General features: G+C 41.0%; 1 protein-coding gene across 2 annotated transcripts in view; it reads left to right on the top strand.

The window, feature by feature from the left end:
* mical2a (microtubule associated monooxygenase, calponin and LIM domain containing 2a) overlaps positions 1-18,710 on the top strand; it is a 40,371-nt gene extending 21,661 nt beyond the window's left edge. Inside the window, exons 6-20 of one of the 2 annotated variants that reach the window (XM_071515776.1) lie at positions 372-527; positions 1,379-1,479; positions 2,412-2,669; positions 3,366-3,481; positions 4,400-4,526; positions 4,684-4,774; positions 5,558-5,705; positions 7,601-7,800; positions 8,085-8,087; positions 8,558-8,661; positions 8,842-8,910; positions 9,005-9,139; positions 15,635-15,812; positions 15,925-16,001; positions 16,335-18,710. In XM_071515776.1, coding sequence (XP_071371877.1) covers positions 372-527; positions 1,379-1,479; positions 2,412-2,669; positions 3,366-3,481; positions 4,400-4,526; positions 4,684-4,774; positions 5,558-5,705; positions 7,601-7,800; positions 8,085-8,087; positions 8,558-8,661; positions 8,842-8,910; positions 9,005-9,139; positions 15,635-15,812; positions 15,925-16,001; positions 16,335-16,757 — 2,186 coding nt within the window. In that variant the 3' untranslated portion in view covers positions 16,758-18,710. The remainder of the gene's footprint in view (positions 1-371; positions 528-1,378; positions 1,480-2,411; positions 2,670-3,365; positions 3,482-4,399; positions 4,527-4,683; positions 4,775-5,557; positions 5,706-7,600; positions 7,801-8,084; positions 8,088-8,557; positions 8,662-8,841; positions 8,911-9,004; positions 9,140-15,634; positions 15,813-15,924; positions 16,002-16,334) is intronic. The other variant, XM_071515775.1, reaches the window with a different exon arrangement.
* Positions 18,711-20,512: the final 1,802 nt, after the last annotated feature.

Genomic DNA, 20,512 nt, shown 5'->3' with positions numbered 1-20,512 from the left:
AAATAGCTTATGGAATGAAGGAGTGTGGTATGGTATTAAGGTTTTAGGAGTGGCACATTTACTGCTGAACTTGCAGTTCTCAGAGTTAATTAAGAAGATGCCAGAAGGCATTTAAAATTAAATACCATTTCATTTCTTGTCCTTTCTCACACTCTGTGGCATTTGTTTCCTTGGTTATATAAAGCTCACCTTGGTAAGCTGCCTCTCTGATCCTAAAATATCTACCCTGTCATTATGGCTTCAGGCTAGATTTCCTTTTGGTTTAGCAGATAGGTAGATAGGTCTTGTTGGCTGGGGAAGACTAACATCCCCTCTTTCTCTTCCTGTTTCTCTGTTTCTTTCTCTTTCTCCCTCTTTTCTCCCTCTCTCAGGTTTCAAAAGGAAGGAGTTTCGGGGAAAGCTGGCGATCGCCATCACAGCCAACTTCATCAACAGGAACACCACAGCAGAGGCCAAGGTAGAGGAGATCAGCGGAGTGGCCTTCATCTTCAACCAGAAGTTCTTCCTTGACCTCAAAGAGGAGACAGGTGGGGAGAAAAACCAGACGGCCTCATCACACAGTCAAACCTTATTACACTTTTAGCTGTCGTGAACATGAACGTATAGGGACATCTGACAGAGTGAGCTCAATACAAAGGAAATACCTGCTTAAAAACGTTTCTCTAATGAGTGTGGTTGTGTAATGGCAGGTTAGTGTTTTTGTTCTGGTTTGTTCTTGCTATAATCAATGCTAACTGCAAAGGTCAGGGCTAATCACTGCTAATGTAATGATTTTGAGTGATCATCTCAATTTACTATCTATATCTCATCCTGGAGGGAAACCGCTGAGGACTCAAGTGCAGAGTGAGATAATTGTCTAGTTAGTAGAATTATTTGTTTATTTATTTAACCTTAATGTATCCAGGTGAAGTCCCATTTAAATTCAAAATCTCATTTTCAAGGGAGACCTGGCCAAGACAGCAGCAAAAAGCAAAGTTGCAGACAGGATAGCACATACAGCATACAACATCACATCAAGTAAAATCACATTAAAAAGAGTGAGAGGGAAAAATGAGAGACAGAAGGAGGGAAAGAGCGAGTGAGAGAGAGACAGAGAGAGAGAGCAACAACAAGAAGAGAGAGAAAAGGTGAGATAAGTCAAGTATTACATTATGCCAAGCATCTCATTAAAAACACTCACAGATTCCAATAGAGTCCTGTTCCATAGACCTGACAATTCTTTAAATCCGCTAAGAGTTATAAGTCCCTAGACTGTGATTGGTTTGAGTCAGTGACTTAAAATGCACATTACAACAGTACAGAATTGCTCACTGCTGTGGGGCATTTCGTTGGTGCTGCCTTCATTTTAGCCATACTCAAACCGTGTCATTTGTTGCAGGTATTGATCTGGAGAACATTGTGTACTACAGGGACAACACACATTACTTCGTCATGACTGCCAAGAAACAGAGCCTGCTGGACAAGGGAGTTGTCATTCATGTAAGCAAGAAGACATTGTTTTGGTCAACAGTGCGAGCAGAGGAGGGACTTGTAAGGCAGAAAGTGTGAAAGAGACACTGGATAAGGGGGGAGACGTGACCAGTAAAACACTGGAGGGGAGTGTTGAAAGGTCAAATGGTTTGCCAGTTACACAGAAAAGTAAAGAGACTCTGACCTTGGCCTCTTCATACACAGTGATGACAGCTAACTGTTCTAAAAATTCCTAAAAGAGAGAAAGGTTTGCTGAGTTATGATTCTGTGCTGGACCCAGAGCGATCTGAATTGGCCTGGCTCTATATGAGTCACCATATTCATTAATTTGTAAAAAAAAAAAAAAATACATAAGGAAATTGAACAATGGAGGCATTGATTCAGAGTATAAAACAGGTATTTTGTATATGTTTGAAACAGGTATTGTACAAACACAAATCATAAATGTTCATTCAAATTTATTGATATGAAATTTTCAATTAGTGTTCAGTGAATATAGCCCAACATTCTGCGGCCAAAATTCATTCTCTGCACATAAATGAACGACGAAAACTAAAATATATTTTTGTTTTAAGATAGTTTTAGTTCAGTTTTCCTTTTTACACAAAGTCTTTATTTTTATGTCATTTTACGACAATGTTTTTTAGCAGCTTGTTTTAATCTTAGTTCTAGTTCACTATAATAACCTATTAGGAATAGTCTCAGTATCAATGATACATTTTACTTTGGACTTACTATTCATATGCTGTTTTATTTTCCCACACATTTAATTGTAAAGCCTAGATTTCACTTTTGCTTGAAGCATTTCAAAACTCATTCTTTACACTTACTCATGTTATGAGAGCAGAAGGTAGAGAAATGCATCACGGTCTCTTATAAATGCTAAGCTTGGACATTACTCTGTTTGAATTTCCCCTGACTGTGAGGCTTTTGTTTCACAGGATTACATCGACACCCAGATGCTGCTGAGCAGTGAGAATGTCAACCAGGAAGCTCTTCTGTGCTACGCCCGCGAGGCTGCTGACTTTGGCACCAACTATCAGCTTCCCACGCTGGACTTCGCCATGAACCACTGTGGGCAGCCAGATGTGGCCATGTTCGACTTCACCAGCATGTACGCCTCTGAGAACGCTGCGCTGGTCAGGGAGAGATTTGGACACCAGCTGCTGGTGGCGCTGGTCGGGGACAGTCTGCTAGAGGTACAGAGAGATGGGCAGTATGATTATCGCTTTTATGTGTCAAATTATTTAAGGTGGAAAATAAACGGTAACTGAATCACACTCAGGTGATACTTGATTACACACATAATAAGGCAAAAGAGCTGTCCAAATGCTCTACACATGGTTTCAGTCTCAAACAGTTCAGCCTTTTCTTCCCTTTTTCCAGTGGTGGAAAAAGTACTCAAATCGTTTACTTAAGTAAAAGTAGCAATAAATACAGTAAGTAAAAGTAAAAGTCCTGCATTCAAAAGTTTACTTATGTGAAAGTATATAATTATTAGCAGCAAAATGTACTTACGTATCAAAAGTAAAAATACTCATTCTCTAACAATGCATCATATTTTATGAACTTATCATATGTTTTGCCTGTAAATCCTTATTCTGCAAAGTAACTCCAGCTGTCAGAGTAAAAAGAACAATATCTCTCTCTGAAATGTAGTGGAGTAAAGGTATGAAGTCTCACAAAATGGAAATACTCAAGTAAAGTGCCAGTACCTCAAAATTGTACTTAAGTACAGTACTTGAGTAAATTTCCTTAGTTACTTCCCACCTCTTCATACAGTGTGCATATAGCTTCTCAGGTTTTTCCACCATTCATTTTTTCAACAAAAATGGTTTTACCAATACATTACATACATTGACTCACATTTATATATGCTGTGTGTTCATGTGCAGCCCTTCTGGCCCATGGGGACGGGGTGTGCCAGAGGCTTCCTGGCTGCCTTCGACACAGCCTGGATGGTGAGGAGCTGGGCTCAGGGTCGGCCGGTACTGGAGGTGCTGGCAGAGAGGTACTCTCTCTCTCTCTCTCTCACACACACACACACACACACACACACACACACACACACACACACACACATGTAAACAGTGTATTTGAGTTTAATGTTAGAGTCACATGAGATTTTCCTTAGGGCAAGATTCATTCTAGGCAGAGTAATGTGTCTCTTCTGTCAATTTAGATAATGTACATTTGTGTGTTGTTCCTATTCAGACTTGGAACATTCAGTGAACATACTTTGAATTTTAGGTGTGTCTTTACTTTTGAGACACTTTATACAACATCCTGGGTTTCCTCCCACAGTCCAAAGACATGCAAGTCAAGCAGATTGGAGTCTCTCAATTGCCCATAGGGGTGTATGTGAGAGTGAATGTCTCTCTATCTGTGTTAGCCCTGTTATGGACCGGCGACCTGTCCTGTGTTTCCCTGCCTTCCACCCAATGCATGCTGGGATAGGCTTCAGCCCCCTGCGACCCAGCAAAGGATTAAGCAGGTGGAGTGAATGAATAGAAAGTTTTGTAGAAAGTTTTAGGAATCTGTCCCAAAACTTTTTACAGCTGAATAAGGACAAAACTGAAGTTCTTGTTCTGAAAAGTCTCTCCTCTCTTAGAGTCTCGCTCATTAAATAGTAGTGGCCAAGTGAAAAATCTGGGAGTTATCATAGATGCAGACCTGGATTTTAAGTCACATGTCAGCAGCATCACAAAGTCTGCTTTCTATCATGAAGATGTTTATATTGTCTACTTGTTCCTTCATCCATTCATTGTCTTTTAGTCCTATCTGTTCAGACCTGTGCACACCCTCACGGTTTGAATGTGCAGTGAAGTCCATATGCGAAAAACCCAATTTAAGCACCACTGTGTTCTGCCTAATGTGTGAATGTCGCCCTTTGTGATTTCTTGTTTGTTATTCAATTGTGTGTCCACAGGGAGAGCATTTACAGGTTACTACCGCAGACAACACCTGAAAACCTAGGCAAAAACTTTGAACACTACACCATCGACCCTGGGACTCGATACCCCAACCTCAACTCCTCCTGTGTCAGGCCACGCCAGGTGAGAAAGACACACTTTACTTCATAAGACAACATCAGATTCCTACTTTCTAAACAGATGAGCTGTCAGTAGACTTATTACCCTCGTTTTGAAAAGATATACATAATCTCATCTCTCATCACCTTCATGATTACTTTCTTATTTCTGTCTCTTTCAGGTGCAACACTTGTGCATCAGTGGAGAGCTGAATTCTTGCTCTCTGGAGCGCTCTGCTACTATTCGTCGGCCCGTCAACCTGGCCAGACGAGGTAAGTCTGACGCAAATGGGAACAGACAGATTCCTGCGGTGCCTACAATGAATCTGCAGCAGAAAGGCATGCATGCTGCAGACTCATCTTTAGGTTAGGCAGGGTAGCGATCTGAGTGCTTAACTTGATATTTTATTAAAGGTTCCTCTCGTCTGGGATTTTGAGACTCATATGGACACTGAACACTAAGGAGATACAGTCCTTTCCTTCTCTAACTATCAGGAGTAGCAAACTGAGGGATTCCAGCTGCATAGGGAATCAGTCCTGATCTTAGGTTTGTTTTTACATGTGGATTCATTGTGAGGCTGAAGCTTTGAAATGCGAACCCCTGGACTGTGGAACAAGTAGTCAGACACACATATCTCTCTCTCTCCGTGTGCAACACCACTCAATATTCCTGTCTTTACAATGACCCTGTATTTACATTCATGATCTTAATCCTGGTAGAACCAACAATAAAGACACATGCTCTACATACTGAACTGAGCCCCACGTTAAACAGCAGTGAGCTAAGTCACTAGGTGGTACAAGTCCTGACAGAGAGTCAGAGTGTGTGCATACCTCACTACCCATTCCCCCATTTCCACTCACATTGTTTCTGTCTTAACCTTATTTGTGCCTGACATCATCCTCTTTGGCCTAAATTTTCTGTGACTCCCTCTCTGCATTCCTGGGTGTTACTTGTTTGGGCAATTACATTGTTTTATAGTGCCATTTTGAAACATTTTCTTCAGAAGACATTTATTCAGTTTACAGTGAAATCTGACGTACTTTGTTGTGTAGAGTCTGAGATCCGACCAGGGAGACTGCTGACCTGGTGCCAGAAACAGACTGAGGGCTACAGGAATGTGACAGTGACGGACCTGATGTCCTCTTGGCAAAGTGGCACCGCCCTCTGCGCCCTCATCCACAGGTTCAAACCCCAGCTGATGTACGTAAGACTCTAAAGATAATATCATTACTGGCCTGCCGGTGAAGCTACAGTGCTACAGTAGGACACAGCCTATGTAACACCAGCATGAATGACATCACTGCGCATTCTCTCTCCCTACAGTATTCACTACATGCTCACATTCACATGAATAGACCTGGTTCTTGTAGTTTCATTGAGTTCATTAAAACCATTAGGCTGACTTTTAAATCAAGGCGCTGGTGATTGCAACACAGCACCCTCCATGTAATCGCACAACTTGACGTGAAGGAATCCATGTTTCATGGGTGTGTGAAGTATGCTTGGCATGAGAGTGGCCCATTCATGTGTGTGCGTATTTTCTGCTGCACTCTCCGTCCTTACGTCCTCCTCACTGCTTGAGTGACACTTGACCCTGTTTAGAGTGCTTTGCCGATGCTTAGTGTGTAGTCTCTCGCTTACTGATAGGTGTGAGGAAGCACAGCATACAAAGCCGTTCTGTATGTCAAGCCACCTGGATGTATGGCGGGCAGACGGGATAGTTTGCACAGTGTAGCTGTGTACATTTCACAGTTTTTTTTTTTTCTATCAAGGGCAGTTTGTTATTCCTTTGATCCTCTCTGTGCTGAAATAAACGCTGGTTGTTCTGTAACATCAATGCAGATTTTAGGGATTGATATTTGAGTGACTAGTATTTAATTAATCCCAAGAAACATCCCTTTCCTCCTGGTAATACTGGGGTCCTGCAGGAAAACAGCAGTGACATTTTAACTCACGTAGGACTGAACATGTTTTGGTAGCCTGCCAAGAGGACGACTTCTTTCTTGAAAAACAGAAACAGCAGCTTAGCAACCTCTGTCTGGGGTTAGACTGTCTTACTCAGCATATAATTAGTTGATATAACTGTAGATTAGGACATGTACAAATCTAATTATAATCTCTGAACCCTTAATTACTGCCTTCCCACCTTGCCACATTCCATGGCAATCTCATGTGGTCCTATAACTTCACAGTAACCACTGGCATTTTTACCCTTCTCTGCTCCATGTATACTTGTGGGCCCACTGCTGAGAGTGGAGCCAGTTGTTAGAAAAGGAAGAGAGGGAGAAAGTGAGAGAGCTGCAATGCAAAGGATAAAACCGCTGTTTGTGTGTCATCTAGGTTGCTCCTTTCCTTTACGTCATTCCTGATCAGCACACTGTCAGTATAGTTGGAGATATCAGGTCTCATTTTCCTCCCTTCAGAAGAAGCCATTTGTTGTGCAGTATGAAAAACTACTGAAAATTGCTAATTGATAAAATAAAAAAAGATAAAATAAAATAGATAATCCATTGCCAGCAAACTTCCAGTAAACATGAATCCTTATTTGGTTTGTTGAGTGTTTCATATCAGTGCGCATATTGCGTTACGCTCTGCTTACTGCTGTTCACCTGACACCCAGGTTACAAACTATATTGTTACATCCATGTCTTTTTATTTGGGGCGTCTTTGTTAGCCAGGGCAGCAGTTCATTTCAAGCTGTTTGACACTGTAAAGTTTGCATTTTAAAAGCAACAAAAAACGAGTACCTGTTAAAAATCCAATTGCATACAGCATGCATTGCAAAATGACTAGGGAGAAATATAAAATAGAAGTAGGCAGAAGTAAATGGACAATAACTCTAAATGACACCGGTATTCTCTTTTAAAAGCTACACCATATCCATTTTCAGTGCCAAAAAAATCAAGGAAACAACTGTTACAACTCAGGATAACATCAGAACGAGAACTGAAACCCTAATGTGGGCTGACATGGTAGCCATATATTTTCCTCAGTGGCATTACCATGACATGAAACCATATGAGTCTGAGTCTGAGTCTGAGTCTGAGTCTCACCACCTGCCTCTTACTCCAGCCACTATCGCCTTTCTCCATCAGAGATTTCGATTCATTAAATGAGGAGGACTATGCGGCGAACCTGCAGCTGGCTTTTGACATCGCCGAGCGGGAGTTTGGGATCCGGCCATTTACGTCTGGGAAGGAGCTGTGTGCCGGCCAGGAGATGGACAAGACCAGGATGATTATCTACCTGTCCAAATTCTATGAGCTGTTCCGTGGTACACCTCTACCTGCCTCAGGTACTATACTCTTTAGTCTTTTTCTCCATAACAGATTTTATGTACGGGGAGGAAAGCCTCCGCTGTACACAGTGAACGCCCTGTCACTGTCATCCCCTAAGGCCAACCCATCCACAATGTCTGCACTCCTTTCCAGTACGAGCTCCACCTTGTTATGTGTAATGTTTCACAAGTTATGGACAATTCTCAGTATATATTTGTCTTCTTCTTTGTTTCTGGGTCCACTCTTATTTACGGTATAGTATGGCTAAGCTATGTAAAAAGCACTTTTTCTATTCAAAGAGAAGGTATGAAATTTCATTTGGTTTCCTGTGAAAGGATGCCTGTGTTGCACAACCCTATTAGTCAAGTGTAGTGGCATGAGAGGAATGTCTATCTATACCAGTAGTAGAGTGTAGGAGACTGTAGGACTGAATGAGGCGGAGGTGTCTGAAGAGAGCGACCTATCTCTAAAGCACGGCCAAACACTTAATTCACAGCAGTGCTATTTAATACTTACCTATATGTTGTATTATTGAGCCGTAGCCATCCATCTACATTCCTCTGGCCTGCAGCTGAGTGCTTCCAGTAATGCTTTATTTATTGGTGGAACATTTCTCTTGGAAAAAAAAATCTGGCCTCCTCTTGTGTGTTTTTGTGTGAGTCATAACATATTAGTGTAAAAGGACATACAGTATGCAGTGACATTATTTGTCATTTATGGCTTGGTGCTGTGGAAAATATCAACACTTTAATGCAGTCACATGTCGCACTGCAGGTTCCAGAGGAGCTGATGAAAACAATGAAGATTACCCATCAAAGGAAGTCAGAAGTATTAATAACGTGCTCAATCTGACGCTGCCAAGGAAACGGGTGCCAAAGGTAATTCCACTTTTCAAGTTAAAGTCTGATGTAATTAAATACCAGAATTTGAGAGTCTGTCTGCCTTCCAGTATCATTATTTACAGGTCATGTAGGATTTATTATATATACATACAGTATGAACTTCTCTGCTTGGGACTGTGAGATATTCAATCTTGTTTCCTTGTGCTGAACTTCCAGGATGAAAAGAAGCTTGACGGTACAGATCCCATTTACAAAAGGAGGCGAAAATTCAGTTATTTGGAGGAGGTTTGTTAAGCTTCCTTTCAATTTCAAAATGACCCACTGTATGGAACTGCTTGACCTTATTAGGATCCCCCTATTTCTCTGTCTCTGCATACAGGCCACCAATCTCTCCAGTCATGGCTCCTCCATGGTGCGAGAGGAGCGGGAGCCGAAGGAAAACAAGGTGCGCTTCATGGCTACTCAGCTGCTGGCCAAGTTTGAAAGCAACCCCACCTGCACCGTCCGGAAACAGGTAGACAAACAAATTACAGAACAAATACTTCTAGGTACACCTTTCCTGACCTTGAGAATAGGACCGTGTCTTCCTTTTCCAGGATGGTAGCTTCTGTTTAATAGATTTTTTAAATATTCTTAGATGTGAGTCAGCTCTCTTTCAGTGGTCTGCAGTTTTTTATCTAAGACAGCGTTCTTTTGGTCAGTGCCAGGATGTCCGCTCTTGTCTGTTATTTCTCGCATGTCATCTTTTCTGCCTTTTCTTCTTTCATGCCTTCCTTTTAACTCTTTTCCTAACCTTTCTCTGGGACTGACAAAATTCAGTCCTTCTCTGAGAGGTCGTCCCCGCTACACACCTCTGACCTGAGTGAGGCTCCGTGCGTCAAACTCAGGCCACCAGTCCCACCTAAACCTCCCTCCAACACACAGGTAGACTGGAGCAGCCACAGGGAACAGCGGAAAAACACACACATACAGACAGTAGCAAAAGGGTTGGGACAGTCTTTGAAATGGGTTGTCTTTGAAAAAAAGGAATAAGACCTGAAAGACTTTCAGCAATTGAGTCCGCTGTCTTTGCTTAAAACATGTTAGGCTGTTCCCCCAATGAGTATTAATATTGGGAGAAATCAAGCAATGTTGAGTTAATTTTGTCCTAATACTGTCCCAATACCTGCCCCACTGACTCTGCAACAGCATAGGCACATGAAAGTGCGCACACACACAAACACACACATTTGCAGGCATGCATACACCACACACACTCACAAATACATAGACACACCTCACACAAATACGCACATGTAAATGCACACACAGGTTAGTTGTGTGCACATACACTCTCTAGACACAAAAGGGTATTATTCACCTAGAGGGCTCTTTGAATATTAAGTGATGCAAGAGCCTCTAGGTGGACTAAAAATAAACTCAAGCGTAGGAAACAGAGCTTTACTTCACAACACATCTCCACTGTTCTCTGTAGCCTGTTTGGTTGCTTGATGGTGAGCTTTACCACAGTTCACGTATGCAAAATTTTTCCACTTTCAGTCTGCAACCTGTGTCAGAAACGCAGCAGAACACATAGTCCGCCTGCCACCTAAGCCACTGCCCAAACCCCAGCCCCAGTCCCAGCAGCCCTCCAGCCCAAAGTCTTCTCTTAGGAGAGTCAGACACGCTGATCAGACACACGCTCAGACCCAGCCCCAGCCTCGGCCCGAGAGCGCAGACTCCCCTGGTTATTCTCCCTCCTGCCACTCAGCAGTCCTAGCCATGTCAAGAATGCTCCAACGCCTCAGGGAGGTGGACGAACAAATCTCTGAGGTGAACACTATCTCCTCCTTCAATCTCTGTCTTTTAACTGTTTTTCTCTCTGTTTGTTTTGCCTTCCCTCCTTTAAACCTTGTGATTCTTACAATGTTCTGATCCCCAAAAAAGGCCCCAAAGTGAATGCTGATTATATATTATGCCCTGATTATATATTCAGGCTTGTGTAATGTGTAGTCAGATGGTGAAGTCAGCCCCTAATTATCCAGCCTGACCATAATGGCAAGAGCAGGCCTAGAGACCTGGCACCCGCTAAGACAGACGCAGGCAGATTACTGGCCAGTCCAAGCCCTCGTGGAACAGTTCTGCCAGGGTGAAGTTTCCTGACTCCCAAACTGCAGGCAGAGGCTTAGATCTGCAAATAAGCTGTTTTGATTATTCAGAGTAGCCGATGGGCTGCTTTGTGTTAGACCAACACTGCAGAAATGATCATTAACGAGTCTAAAAAGTTCTTTGTTGAAAAAAGTGAGAAAATTAAAAAGTTTCCAATGCAGTTTCACCTGTATTGAGAATTTCTTGAAACACAATATCTTGAAATAAGGGAGATCAAGATCAAGAGTATCAACATAATGACTCACTTGACTCACTTGACTCAAGAAACTCTAATTAATTGAATTTGCATTGGAAGCAAGTGAAATTACCTCACCCCAATAGCAGATTTCCTCACTATTATGGTGGATATTGTTTTGCAGTGAATCAGCGTACTTCAGTAGAGGGCCCCCACTGTCTCTACTCTCTCTGCTAGGTCTCACTCTACTGTTCCAAGAGCGTAGTATGAGCAGTCGCATCAACTCGGGTGTGAAATTAATGTAATAAAGCTGCCTTCGTACTTAACAGCAAGGTCATTGTTCTCCTCCGCACAATACACACTTAGCTGTCAAAGCCTGCTCCTTATTGGGAAAGCAGAACAGAAGGGTCTTTCATCTTTTTACAGCGCAGTCCTTATTTAGCGGTTATTAGTCTGCCTAATTATGTCTACAGTCAGACCTGCTCGTGTGTTGGTGGGAGAATGTGTCTTACTGTACGGAGGGGGCGAGACTGATGCCTCTTCTTTTGTTCCTGTCATCCCGCAGAAGAAAGCTCAGACACAACACGCTAGAGAGTTTCACAAAAAGAGTATAAAGGAGAAAGCTGTTCACCTTAGTGGGTTGTTCTCAGGGGAAAACGCCTCTGTACCCAAGGTGACTATCTCCAGCTCGATCTCTAACCCCCACCCCCTCCTGCACCACCTGTCCCTCACAGTGTGTTTATTTGCATGAGAGAACAGATTGTGTTTGGCATGACAGCTGTTGCATGTAGTTATTTTTTGCTGCATGTCACCCTAGATTATTCACCACTCCATTATCCCTAGAAGCATAATATTTTCTCGTAATACTTCCATGACTGTTTATCCAAAGCAAAGACTTATGTTTACTGTAAGGCTTTGTTTTCTGTAGCTTGCTGTAGCCGATCCGATTCAGAATAGACAACGTTTCTAGTATACGTTTTAATCACCTTCATATAATGCCTAGTGTGTGTGTGTGTGTGTGTGTGTGTGTGTGTGTGATATCTTTCAACAACACAATATTTCGAATCCTTTGCTCTGGCAAACTTATTCTCAGGCAACTCGTTTGTCCTTGTTACATTCTGATCTGTGAGAGACAGACTGTGGAATAGAGCTTGGACTGGGAGAAATGATCTCAGGTCTCTTTGAAGGTACATAACATACTGTAAGATTTATTTTAAAACAGCACCCCATGCAGGCTCAAAGATGAATGACGAATCTGAATCAAAAAGACAGAAACTGCCTCCACCCCTTCACAGAGCGAAACAAATGCAATCAATTCGCAAACGGTGAAACACTGATTGTCAGGAGTAGCATATTTATGATAGAACCTGCAGAGGTTATTCATGTTAATATGGTATGACTTCTATAATAGTGTTATTAGAAACATGGTGTACTGTAAAGTGCAACACAGCTAAAAGGGAAATGGTAATGACTGGGGTTCAGTGTGGGTTACACTCTATAGATATCTATAGCTATAGATTATTATCATCAAGGTTAATAATTTTGCTATGGTACATAAAAACAGATGATGATCATAAACAGAGCTGATGACCAATACAGTTATCTCTCCCCTACATGCTGTGTTAGGTCACTCTGCTTTACTCTCTATATTAATACTTGACTTACCTGTTTTTATCTAATCTCCCATGTAATTGTCTCTACCCTGATGTCTCTACCCTGTTCTGGATGCTCATGGTATTTTCATTGTGGCTCTACTCTGGGCAGACCCTTCCCTCTGATCCCATCCTCCCTCCTCCCTGTCCTAACACCACTGGCTTACACCTTCAACCTGACATAAACTCCACCTCCATCTCACCTCCTCAAATCTTTTCATCATCCGTACGGTCATTCTGTCTTCACCCACAGGTAAAACAAAATAATCTCTCTCTGTTCTGTCTGTCCATTTCTATGTATGGCAGTATGTACCCTGCATGCATTTCCCATCTGTGTTAGTGTTATTTAGTATTTATATATAATTTCTGGGCTGTACTGATATTCCTCTCTTTAATCACTCCCCTGTCTTTAACCTGACTTTCTCGCCTTCTTGTTGCTTCTCTTTCCACATGGAACTCAAAAGACGAGTACACTGAAGGTCCTTGATATGCAACTTAACAAAAAGCAAATACAAACAGAGCATCTGAATCATTCCTATGTGGTGAGTGGCCCGCTGTCTCCTGTACTTCCAAAGTTGGGCCATTTATCATTACAAATTTTCTATATACTGTATGCAGAACCTGTCTCTAATAGACCAAAACCAACCTTATGGCCTGAAAATGACTACATGCATTTATTCAGTAAATGTATTTCTACATCCAAACTTTATTTTCCAGTAATTGCTTTAATTAAGTTAATAAGGTCATAAAAATATTTCTATTTTACTCAACATGTGTATCCCAAAGACAGCACACAGAAATGCTCCAGATAAAGAGAGAGACCATTTTTAAAAACTTCAAACAAGCATCTTAGCCGCAGCTTTACATTTTCCTCACGTAGCCTCTTAATCATAATGGGCAGATATAGACAAAAAAACCTTGCTTGGCATGTCAGCTTTGCTTTCAACTGCCGCTGCCGCCCCTTGTGCTTTTAGTTAGCAGCGTTCCTCACAGAAGAGAAGTGTGTATTTTTGTGGTGGCACTTTTGTGGGTTCCTCTGCCCCTCCCATCCCAGACGATCTGCTCCAACTCAGCGGCCAGATGTTCAAACAGGACCTTGTCTTAGTTTAATGTAAAGTAACTTCACTCCCTTTACTAGGAGCTGCTCTAATCAGAGCTCCAAGTAGGAAAATCATGTGGATGTAATTGTCAGAACAATTGATCACGGCTCATTACACGCCATGTTCTTGATTTTTGGATTAAATATAATTGTTGAAGAAGAATTAGGGATCTACAGTATTTACACTATGATGTATACAATTTTCCCTTCTCACTCTCCGTGTGTCTGTGTTTGTCCATATATCCTTACAATTCTCTCTTTGCTTGTTTTCACCTCTTTTCTATCATTTTCTGACATGCCTCTCTTTCCTGTCTTCTCCTCTGCACTGAATGCAAGCGGTCAGTTGGGAAGTTGTCTGTGGCTGTAAACACTGAGGCAGAGACACTGGTCACCCTCTCTGAAAACACAGACCACAGACACAGAGCCTCCCACCGCTCGCCCCCACCGTCACCTCAATTGTCACCTTGCTTGTCACCCCAAATGTCACCACCAACATCTCTGGTAAGCAGGTCTGTCTGAACAAGGAGACGTTCAGGATGTGACGGTGTGAAAGAAAAGCCTTTATCTGGGTGGAGAACTTAAAGAATTTCTTCATCCTGCACCCAACTTCTCACATCATTTCTCTTATTGCACAGACTCATACCCACCACTGTTCCTACTACGCATGCCCACACCTCCAAGAGTAACTAATTGAGCAATGGCAGAAAATAATCTAACAGGCCAATTTCATTTTCTGAATTCAAGCAAAATGCTTCACGTGAAGCTGCAAGGCAATCACCATGACAGCCTCAGTTTTGTCTAAATTAAGTTATTATTATTATTATTATCATTATTATTATTATTATTATTATTATTATTGTTTACAGGTGGACCTTGCCTATGGATAGGCATAGACATGTACCCTAAATGGCTGTGTCTGGTGAAGCCACAAAGCTACACACACAGAAATGGTCCTTACTCCGTCATTTCTAAACAGCTGGAATGTTGATCAAGCTTAAAAATATTCAGTTTTCAATTCTAATCAATTATGTTATTCAGTCATCCACAGCACTTTGGTAACCTTGCATAAATGAGAGGTATAGGCATAAAACTATGTCATTACACTGTAAGAGTCTTTACACCAACAGTATACAGATAACAGCTGCAACACAGCACCTAAACAAGCTTCATAACAGCTACATGGCAGAATATGAACAGTGATTCAACACTTTAGTCATATTTCATGAGGTAAATGTCAGGTTATCAGGGGAAAATGTTTCAGTTAAAGTACTGGCAATTACTGTTTCTTATTGGGAAAAAAGCATGCATTGGGTTTGTTGATGAAAGCCTCTTCAAGTCATTACGTTGTTAGTGACATATTGTGTTATATTCACCTTTCTCCAAGAAATGTCACCTATCTTTCAAAGCATTTATGATCCTTTACCTTTGTGTTGCTTAACTTGTTTTTTTGCTGACACTAATAAGGAGTATAAAGCCCTTGATGTGCTAAAAGCACCAACATTTAATAATATCATGTTCAGGTGTAGTTGACTCATAACATCATTTCATTTTGATGCATTTTCACATTAAGAGCACTCCTCTCTTATAATCCAGTGGATAAACCCTGGGAGAAGTGCAAGGATAGAGGATATTATGTGTTGAGAAATGGAAGTGAGACTCTCTTTGACAGTGCTTCATAACGACAATAGGTTGAGCAATTTGCAAGGAAGAGTTTTATTTTCATATTTTCACCCAAAGCGCTGACACAGTGTTTTTAAACCAGGTTTAAAAACATTGTGAAAGAGTCTGAAAGAATCTTTCTCCCTGCTGGAAGGTTAGGGTTTGTGTATGTCAGGCTCAATTATGATGAGATGGAGAAATGTAACTCCATAACTATCATCATTTGACTGTGCTGACCATCATCTCTATTAACCAACACTGCGTTGTGTTTCCCAGGGATCTGTGCGCAGGACCTTCCCCCAGTCAGACGACAAGTGTCACTCATGTGAGAGGCGTGTTTATATGGTGGAGAGGGTCTGTGCCGAGGGCCTGTATTTCCACAGGGAGTGTTTTCGCTGTGACACCTGCAGCTCGGCCCTGCGCCAGGGAGCACACGCCTTTGACTCTGAACAGGGTACGTGTCATCAAATGTCAGCAGAGAACACAACAGAGATTGAACAGAGATTATTCAGTATTCAGTTGTCTTTTCTGAAGTACCTTGTATGATAACTGATGTAATCTTACAGGTAAATTATACTGCAAACTTCATTTCGCTCAACGCCAAAATGGAAGAAACCAACAGAGGAATTTCTCTGTGCACTCAGTAAGTGCCTTGCGCATCTGATAATTAATTTGTTTGTTCATTTTCATCTTATTCTAGCAATATTTACTATAACGATATATGTATATTTGCACCTCCAAAAACTGTCTTGTACAAGTGCGTCAGATGAAGGTTAACAGTTCTTAGTAGAAAGAATCACGCACACTGTTCTTGCAACTTATCACCATTTAATACTTTACTGACATTTCAGTCTTACTAGACCTTCTTCAAATGGTGATAAGTTGGAAGGACAGTGAGCAGGATTCTTTCTACTAAGAACAGCACTATTTACAATGAAATTCATTCCATCCCACTCTGTCTTGCCCTCCCTGTCAGAGACGTTCTGGATCTGCGGTCCAGGACAGATCTGCCACCCAGGCCGCTAACGGAGACGGCCCTCATCCCAGAAGCGCCACCGGCCTGCAGAGCCCGTCAGCAGCAGCAGCAGCAGGTACCTTCACCTCCTTCCTAAGGAAGCGCCTGAGCTGGCCCCTGAGCGTGACTCGCGCTGTGTGTAACTCCCCCTGGCTCCTGGCCCGCTGTGTGCGTAGGACAGCGCAGGCCCTCGCTCTCCACCTGAGGGACAACGCCCAGGACTATGCATTCCTGTATGAGCTACTGAGCATGAGCCTGCCCCTGCTGCTTGTGTTACAGGAGGTGCTGCTGCAGATGTACACAGAGGCTGTGCCTGCTGGGTCGAGCTCTCTACAGCCTCTACTGCTGTGGCTGGAGGAGCATATTGGCCACAGGCTCATGTAGAGGCACAGCAGCCCCCTGTCTGTTAGTCCGTAAACCCTGAACATTATTCCCAGGGCTGTTGGGTCTGTGGCCTGGTGTGTTCTTTGTGTCATACTATGATGGGCCACTTTGTGACTGTGCACAAGCACCTTTTTAATGTTTACTTACTTATTACAGTGATACTGTGTGTACATTTAGCTCTCAGTGTGTTAAATGTACTTCTGCATCAGCCAAAGAACAGACACTGTAGCAACGTTTTGCAATTTATTACAGGATTAGTGTTGGGGAAATTCTTCAAATACTGAAGCTGCATCAAATAGTTTTGCAGTGGGTTTGTTGAGGAAGCTGTATTTCTGATTTCAAACTGTTGAACAACTATTGCATTCAAATAGGTTAAAAATAAATCACATACAATTAAAATACATTTCAAGAGTAAAACAGGCCAATATCAGTGCAATCCAGACTGCACCGAGACTGCTGAAATATCCAATCATCATTGCTGTAGAATTGAATCTTTATATACTGGCTTGGAAAATGGAGCCAGCAATTAAGTCTCTTAACTCAGGTCATTTAAAATGATATGTGAGACTAACTTGAAGCACTTTATCTTTGGGAACTGCCTGAGCTCATGCCTGGTGGATGTGGTGGCAAAGTGTTGCATTAGATAAAGGCGTGATCGCATGCTGAGGCTCACTCCAGTCTCCAGGTTTTGGTTTGGGCATGGATATGTGCTCCTTTCATCTGTTTTATATGTGTGTTTTACACCCATGTGTTAACTGTTCTGACATTATCTTTATTATTCTCTGACCACACTAAATGTTGACTGTTATTTACTGTTTTTACTACTATGCATTTTTAATTGTTAACTCAAATTCCCAGAGTATCTCTAGTGTGGGATTTGGGTTTTGTTCTCAGAATTTTGTACTACATTGCTGCCATCTACTGTTGACTATCCGAAAAAGCATGAAGGCAAAACTAAATCTCCCCCCTTTTCATCTCCCCTCGTATAATGTCATTTAGTTTGAATTTATTTAGGAAATATTGTCCAGTTTACTTTAGACAACAGAAGCTGGGTAGTGTGCTGTGATATGTTTGTATCTGAATGTGCTTGCTACTCATTGCCACAGTTTTAAAGCATGGTGTTGAAGTGCAAGATCAACTGCAAACCTCTTTGACTGGAAGCCATCCAGTTGCTTCTTATTCAGATACACTATCTGATCATGCTACTGAAGCACTTTAGAGTTGTGGAGTATTTTGTTTATCCCTAAGAATATTTCTCATACAACAAGAGTGAAAATGCCACTTGCAAAACTTTACACGTTGGAATAAATCAAGGCAATCAGTTTACAACATGACATACTGGGTATGCAATATGATATTTGTGTTTTGTAACCAGCTATTTAATACAGCAATAGGAGCTAGCCTTCTGGTTTACAGTACAGTTGGAAGACCTCAACGTTATCAATACCCACAATGGACTATTTTCGTACAGATGGACTGAACCTGTATAACATACTGTATATTTTACTGTATACACACCTGTGTAACAAAAACAGTCATGCAAACTGTAACTGTCATGTACAACAGTGCCAACATCAAAATCTCTTTTATTTTATGGATGTCAGCTTTTCATTTTGAGAAACATTCACTACTTTTTTTGTGCCTTTAGTTATTTTTTTATTCATGTCTTTCTTTTATGTTCTCTGTGTTTTAGATCATTTTCTCTCTGTCATCTCTTTCCCCCCAATCAGCTGAAGCCTTTTATGACGTTTGTGTTGCTGAACCAACTGGATGGTTAGGAGAAATTACATATTGAAGGTGATCACCTGCATGGTCACAAGGTCTTGTGGACATAATTGTGTGGCTGCAGATACTGACTTTTCATTCCTGTAACTGACCCATATGTGTCTGCTTTTACATAAGCTTTACATTACTAATGACTGAGGTCTGCCAAAACAAGACTGCAAAACAAACCGACCGTACTGTTATGTAATTAAAGATACGTCTTTGAAGTAACACTGAGTTTCAGCATGACTAATGATTTGCCTCAATGCTTGTTATTGATCCTCCACTAGAGGTGTTTTTGGGATTTGAACCAGCGCTGGCTGGTTGGGTAGGAGCAGAAACCAAGGAGGGGTCACATCAAGTTTTTTAACCCAATATTCTTTGAATTCATCAGAAAGGTTTCTGCTTAATGGGATCAGAATTGTGGTTGAAAGATTGGGTCAACAAACCCAAATTAGAAAATCAGACCTCAAAGTTTCAAATCTCAAAATCTGTAATGAATATCAGTTAGGTGGACTGACAAGTGCTGTAACTATTTCACTAATATTTTGTAATTTGTAATTTGTCCAAAAATATCTTCAGGCACTTTGACACTTAATGATAATGGATGACCTCCCATTATCACACTCCTTTGCATAGGCAGGTAATTCCAGTCAATTTTTTGGAAACTTTCCGTGGTAATTTTTCATTTCAGGAACTTAGGGGAGTTGCAGTAATCTAAAATGAATAATGTTTTACACAGATTTAAAAATCATGCATATTGAATAAAATACATTTCTCCAGGACTGTCCAAACTCTCATTTCCAGATAAAGAAAATCACAACAATATCTCATCAAGATTTGTCCTCATAAGAGGAAAATAAGAACACCAGCCAACAAATTTACTTACAAAGTAAGTTATGCAGGTAGTTTTTTATGTATCTCATCAACCTTTTCTTGGTCTAGGATGGAGCACAACTTGGCCCGTCTGAGAAATTATCATTATCCAAAATGTGTGGCATTTATTTTGAAAGAAAGAAAATAAAGTTGGTGGACTGCTTAAAAAGATTTTCCTTTTGACTATTTTTATCCTTAATAGTTTGATTTATCTAATACTAAGTCACAGTGAAATATGGCTATAGGGACATTCAACATAAATTCTGAAAAGTTCTCAAATTTTCCAGTGTTTCCATATTTTTACCCCGCTTTCAACTCGATTATTTCATGTCTAAAGCCTTTTATTAAGGTTAACTGTGCTTCTGTATGTTCTTGCATTCTTGCCTCACTCTGAAGACATGGTCCAAATCAATGGTGAACTAAAGTAAAATATTCAAACCCATATGGCATCAGCTGCCTGGAAACGCATTTTGTAAGTAATTTAAATCCATAATCCTAAAGAATTTCAAGATATGCTACTTATGAAAAGTTCTTCTCCAAATCTGTCCACAATTATGTTTTGTGAGCTCATCTAGAATACAAAAAGAGCTATTCCTTATAAAGAGTGATGAAAATAGTTCATCAAGAGAGAGGGATCTTTAGACTCAAATCATCACTTCAGTTCATCACACAGGGTTATAAAAATTAAATATTGTAGAGGGCAGTATTACTCTATTTTCCCAATGAACAGCAGCTACATGTTTAAAGTGACATAAAGGTGTCTTTTATCTAAAGGTTCCCCTTTTCCAAAAATCTATTTTTCTTTTTTTTTTTTCTATCCAGAAGCTGCAACCCAAGAGAGATTTCTCTTAACCCACTCCAGACTGGGAATTAATACCACTAAGAATATTGAGGATTATTCAAGAGTATTTTTGTATAAAATTGTTCATAATCCACAGTGACTTTTGAAAGTGTGTTATGGGTGTTTCATTTTTTTGAGTAATTCCTGTGTTGTGCTGTGTTGCTTTTTTGTTGCTTTTGTGTTGCTTTTTTAAACCAATAAATGTAAATAGCACAGAATTTGAATTAATAAGGCCTAGGCCTTATTGACAGATTGCTTTAATTTCCCATTTACA

Source organism: Centroberyx affinis, unplaced genomic scaffold, assembly GCF_046629955.1.
Source record: "Centroberyx affinis isolate AG114_WGS23_722 - 3 ecotype Tasmania unplaced genomic scaffold, CSIRO-AGI_Caff_v1 ptg000369l_1, whole genome shotgun sequence".
NCBI lineage: Eukaryota > Metazoa > Chordata > Actinopteri > Beryciformes > Berycidae > Centroberyx > Centroberyx affinis.
This window is presented reverse-complemented; position numbering and strand designations above follow the sequence as displayed.